At 47.4% G+C, this 6,000-nt stretch overlaps 1 protein-coding gene across 5 annotated transcripts in view; it reads left to right on the plus strand.

Annotated features, from left to right (window-relative positions):
• SUN1 (Sad1 and UNC84 domain containing 1) overlaps positions 1-6,000 on the plus strand; it is an 80,099-nt gene that overhangs the window by 36,738 nt on the left and 37,361 nt on the right. For 4 of the 5 annotated variants that reach the window (XM_015417309.1, XM_015417305.1, XM_015417307.1 and 1 more), the window contains exons 5-7: positions 3,189-3,215; positions 3,304-3,498; positions 5,042-5,164. In XM_015417309.1, coding sequence (XP_015272795.1) covers positions 3,189-3,215; positions 3,304-3,498; positions 5,042-5,164 — 345 coding nt within the window. The remainder of the gene's footprint in view (positions 1-3,188; positions 3,216-3,303; positions 3,499-5,041; positions 5,165-6,000) is intronic. The other variant, XM_015417308.1, reaches the window with a different exon arrangement.

Below are 6,000 nucleotides of genomic sequence, written 5' to 3' on the forward strand. Positions count from 1 at the left end.
GTGATTTCAGAAAGATGCAAGAAATGGCTGCTAGCCCTGCTGCCCCAAAGGTCTAGATTAAGTACCAAAAAGAAAAAAAATATTTGTGTTTGGCATACTAAAATATTTCGTGCTTTGAAATATGATTCTGTTTGATGCATTCAGCCAATACAAATAGAATTAGCAGGAACTGCTCTTCTGTAAGCCCCTTTGAAATAGGAACGGCACAACACAGTCATTTGCTCCCCCCCCCCCCCAATTTATTTACTTGCTTAAAATACTTCTGTATGTAGTCCCACTGTGTGGAAAAACCAGACTCAAGGCCATTTAGAATTAAAACGCAAAGTACGTTTTTGGAAGGGGCCCTGGCTGAGCAGTAGAGCAACTGCTCAGTATACAGAATGTCCCACCCCAGTACGTGCAGTTAAAAAGATCAGGTAGCAGATGCTGTGAAAGACCAGCTTTGAGACCCTGGAGAGCTGCTGCTGGGCTGAGTAGGCAATACTGACCATGATGGACTGATTCATTATAAGGCTGCTTCATATGTTCATATGACCAAAGTACAATGCAGTCCTTTAAAATACATGCCCACGCAGATCCTTGCAGCTTACAGAATAAAAATCAGGGCATATCCTATTTGAAGGCCTTCCAAAATGAATGCATATTTAAATGCTCACTCCTCCAGAAAGGCCTGGAGTTCAGAAGCTTTTGATGTGAGAGCCAGTCCGGTGTAGTGGTTAAGTGCGCAGACTCTAATCTGGGAGAGCCGGGTTTGATTCCCCACTCCTCCACTTGCACCTAGTTGGATGACCTTGGGCAAGCCGTAGTTCTGATAAGAGCTGTACAGCCACAGTGACAGAGGAAGAGTGCCTTTGCCGCCTCCACCACAAACCCCAGAGTCGGATCTGCGACAGGCTCTAGTTCGGGCTCTGTCGGATGCGGTTCAAGTTGTCCCCTGCCGTTGCTCAGCTCGCCGCTTCATTTACCCCAATTCTTCAGAGAAGTGGGGGGTAGGCCTCTTACTGGCGGGGATCTCATGCACTTAGGAGCAGTCATGTCTATCTCACACCCACGTACCCTCCAAATTGCAGGGGCCCCCCCAGTTCCTCAGCAGTACTGTGGAGAAATCATCCAGAGCCATCAAAAAACAGTTTCGAACCCTCTTTTGTCCAAGGGCAGATCACTGGAATTGACCCCCAGACCTTTTCTAGCGGTCTCTGCATGGCCCTGAGTTTAAACTCTTCCCGACAGTAATGGCTGTAGGTGGGGCTTGCAAAAAGCTTTGGTTCACTTCCTGGAGGGTTCCCAGTTTTAAACTGAATATGGGTTGTAGCTGAACACACATGAAATTGCCTTATACTGAATCAGATCCTTGGTCCTTCAAGGTCAGTACAGGCTACTCAGGCTGGTATAGGGTTGCCCAGTCCTACCATGAGAATAGTGGGGGGAGTCCCGGACGTCTTCTGGAGTCTCCTGGCACGCGCTCTTTGCACGCGCACCGCAATTGTGTCACCCGGAAGTGACGTGGTCACATTTGGGGCGGGGCCACAATAATCTGAGGGAAAACCATAGTTTTCCCTTGGATGATAGAGCGTCCCTCCACAATGTGCCCGACGGGATTATGTCACCTCTGGGTGACGTGTTCACGCTGGGCACGTCGCGCGCTTTGGGGGTGGGGTCCCCCCCAGCGGCCCAATCCCTGCCGGCAGGGAACGGGCCTCTTGGGTGGGAATTTCCCCCCCGCCCCCCGTGGGACTTGGCAACCCTAGACTGGTAGCAGCTCTCCAAAGGTCTCAGGCAGAGGTCTTTCACATCACCTACTACCCGGTCCTTTTAACTGGAGACACCGGGGATTGAACCTGGGACCTTCCGCATGCCAAGCAGAGGCTATTCTGCTGAGCCACAGCCTTTCTCCTTGAGTTGTATACTAGACATGTCACTAGTCCCATTGCAAAACTCAATAGGACTTTGCCATTCCTGGCCGCTTTGTCTCCTGTTCTCAGTCGTGCAGATGTTTTCCAAAAAAGAGAGAGAAAGATTAGAGAGATTATATATCACAGTCCAGTTCCTCAGCATGTGACACACCATGATATAAAATACTAGGAAAGTAACTGTTTAAAATAACGTGGCCAGGTGCCTGAGAAATTAGAGAAGGGGGAGCAGACAGGCAGAGAAGATTGTTCCAAAGTTGCTTGTTTCCTCTCATGGAGGCAGACGTAAGAATGGGTGGGCATCACTGAAGCTTTGGCTGTGTCTGGAATCGTGTCTTTGCTATCTGGAAGAGCTTTTGGGGAGGGAGAGCATCTGTGGAGTTATGGAACCCAAAGAGTGTGAGGTGTTGGGGGTGGGGGAAGTCTTGTCCTTGCTAAACAATCCTCTCTGGTTCAGGTCTGACAATCTGGCCACTTATTCCATGAGAAGGGAGTGGAGGATCGGACCCTGCCAAAGTCATAGTTTTAAGTGGTTTTGCTACTTACTAGCCTAGTTATAGGACTCTCCTCCCCTCAGAGTGAAGAAAGTCATGTTTAAGTTTTCACTGAGCATTTAAAGGGGGTAACTACTAACCAAGCAACAGAAATGAAGAGCTTGTTCACTTATCTAGTCTCCCCTTGGCAGTTATATAGGAGAGGGGTTTTTGTATTGCTTTACATTTCCAAGTAGTGTGTTTGTGTTCATTGCCGTCAAGTCTCTTCCAACCCATGGCGACCCTGTGAATTAACGTTCTCCAAAATGTCTTGTCGTTAGTCGCCTAGCTCAGGTCTTGCAAACTGAGGGCCATGACTTCCTTTTTCGAGTCAATCCATCTCCTGTTGGGTCTTCCTCTTGTCCTTCGACTTTCCCTAGCATTGTTGTCTTTTCCAGTATCTCTTGTCTTCTCATAATGTGACCAAAGTCCGATAGTTGCAGTTTAGTCATTTTGGCTTCTAGGGAGAGTTCAGGCTTGATTCGATCTCAAACCCACTTGTTTGTCTTTATGGCGGTCCCCGGTAGCCTTAAAACTCTCCTCCGCAGAGGCAAGCAATGGCAAACCAGGTAGTAGTAGACAGCATAAAAGGACTGTTCTTCGTATTAAAGTTTGTCTGTGTGCAGTAACAAGTTTTCCAATATGCTTTCTGTTTGTGATTGAACAAGTAGGTTTCTTTTCAGAAACTCAGCTGGTGATAACTTAGCGTTGTGTTTATTTTGTATTCATTTGTATTCTCTTTCAGGTCTCGATGATGACGGGGATCTCAAAGGTAACTTGGGCAGTGTGTTTGTGTGTTTTATGGCCCCCTCAGTTCATTGACCTACATGGTAACGTTTCAGTCACTTGCAACTCAACAGGTGGACATACAACAGTGATTCAGGCCAATGGGGACGTAGCAACTGCTGAGAGCCAAACGGCGCTAAGCAATGGCTACACCGGCAATGACTGCAGCATACTTTCTGAGCGGAAGGAAGTCCTCACTGCCTTCTCGACTGCTCACATGCCACCCACGAGAATTTACTCCAGGGATCGAAGCCAAAAACACAAGTCCGGTAAGTATGGGACCGTTCTGTTGGGGGTGGCTGGTGCTACGGAACTCCATGTGAATGCCATTGGTCTGCAAAGTCACTGTTGTTTTAAAACGGAGATCGGAATGTTCTTAGTGCTGGATCACCTGTAAGAGACACTGACAGAAACTTGTGGGATTGATTTGGTTCAGGAGCGTAGTCCACAAGGCTGGAGAACGGAGACTTCACAGTGTTCCTGTGCATTTTGTTCTGTGACTGTTTCTGCGCTGAAGGCGTTCCTGTGCACTGGAGGAGACAGAAGCTACTCCTTAGGAATTACAATTCTTGAAAAGGAAGTGTGAAGATTAGTTGCTTCTTTCTGGATTTAGAAGACTTTGCCTGCTTCTGTCATTGATTGCCTGTGGCTGTTCTCAGGAAGACCGCAGACCCTTTATCTTTTCAAAGAAGTTCGGCAGAACCAGTTTGCTTTATATAAGCTACATAAGCAGGCATTTGAAGCAAAGGGTGCATCAGAGTTACTCCAAAGGGAACTACTAGGAGAATTTTTACTCTTTTTAACTTAGATATATAATGTAACTGGGCACACAGCAGTAATTGAGCTTTTTTTTAATATATAACAAAAGAAACTTTGGTTCCCTGCTTGTAAGCGCATAACCTTCCGAAGTACTTTTCCAGGAGAACTGTTTTTGTCCAGCGATATACCCGGTATGTCTGCCATATTTTTTAGTTCCATCCTTCCCCTTCATTGAGGTTTCTTTCGGTTGATGGCAGACCCCATGAGAGCCGTTTCACAACTAAACATTTTTTCGCCTTCACGGACCCTCTTCCAAGCCGCTTTGCCTTCTGCTTGTCTTGTCAACACTTTAAAGGGGTCAAGAAAAAAACAAACAAACTGGGACTCCAGCAGAGGAAGAGGAGGACGTAGACAGATGTGCATTTGTAATATGATTTGAACGCGGAAGGGAGAGGTTGCTGGCAGAAAGCCCTTTTGGCCCCACAGGTGCTTGAGCCTTTCAATTAGCATCTAGGAAGCTGTTTTCCAGCAAAACTCGGTTCTGCAATTGGGACCTGGGCAGGACCAGTGGTGGTTTGTTTCAGCCGCTTGATAGAATGGAGCAATTCCCTCTCTTGGACTACATAGCAGTGCTCTTTTTCACCCAACGATCCAGACTCTCCCCTGAACCACACCTGCTGGATCACAGGTCCCTATAGAGAATGCTTGTTTGGGGTTTTTTGGGGAGGGATCTGCCAGTACTGCTGCATAAGGGCGCCCCACCTTCTTCCTCCGTTTGTCCCCACACTGAGGAAAGCAACAGGATGCTACAATGAGTATACCTGGAGAGGATTCCTTTTCATCTAAGGCAGGGCTCTGCCTCTCTCTGTAATGTGACTCTGATGTCGTGTGACTGATGTCGTGTGAACGCTCTGTCATGCGCTTGCCAGGGGCCGAAAGGGCGGTTCTTGGGTCCAGAAAGGTTGAAGGCCACTAGTGTAAAGCATAAAATTGGCTTCTTGCCTGGAACACTGGAAGGAAAATGACGTTTGATACTAATGCTTTTTTTAATAGGGGGCCTCACTTTCTACACGAGTAAGATTCTGGAAGCGGCCAAGTATTCTGCAGCGTCTGTCACATCCTTCTTAGTGCAGCTCTTTCACGTGGTATTGCTGAAGCTGGGCTATGATTCGAAAGGTACTTCTCATTTTAAGCTGCTGCTCTACCTCCATCAATGCCACGCACCACTGCTGGAAAAACCAGAACCTGTGCCTTTGTGTCTGTGTGTGTCTGCACATCTCTCCCATCTGTTTCACTCAGCGGCTTTAAGGGTGCCTTCCATAGCAACTTGGCTGGTTCTTTTCGCACATTCACTTTTCCTCCATGCGCCACCTCTTTTTCTCTCTTGGAAGCGATTGGCAAGCAGGAACGAAGCTGCGGTGTGGGTCTCTTCCTTTCTGCCTTGAAATTCCACAAGCAGGGTGTTGCTCAGATTTATCTGGATGATTTGGTCTTTAAAACTCTGGCTTCTCATCTCTTCTCTGTTTTATACATGTGCTTCATGTACCAGTGCTCACTTCAGTCCTTTGCTTATGCTAACCATTAATAGTTTGATCTTCGATGTGGTCTCTGTGTTTCACACTCATGGGATCTAGTGCGCACGCGCTGGATTGATCAGCATTGTAGCAAGCTCTTTTAACAGATTTTCGCGCCCAGACCTCTGGCATGTGCAGGAACCCCACCACGCATGCCCAGAGGGGAGGGCGCAGACATCCCGCCAGTTCCTTTCTTACCGCCGCGTCGAAAAGACCTTTTTCTTCGTCGGTCTGATCGGTTCGCGTGTTTTGGCTTTTTGCCTCACGGCTCTTTGGATTTCCCCCTCAGTTTATTCCTTTTCTTCGTTGTTCTTTCAAAAAAACTTTTTAAAAACCTTTTTATTTTTTGCTGAGGGGGAGGTTGCCGCTTTACCTCAGTCAGGCCTTCGGGCTACCCCCCCCCTTTCTTCTTCATTTTGGTTTTTATGGAGAAGAAGT

Source organism: Gekko japonicus, unplaced genomic scaffold, assembly GCF_001447785.1.
Source record: "Gekko japonicus isolate JY-2015 unplaced genomic scaffold, Gekko_japonicus_V1.1 scaffold1917, whole genome shotgun sequence".
Classification (NCBI taxonomy): domain Eukaryota; kingdom Metazoa; phylum Chordata; class Lepidosauria; order Squamata; family Gekkonidae; genus Gekko; species Gekko japonicus.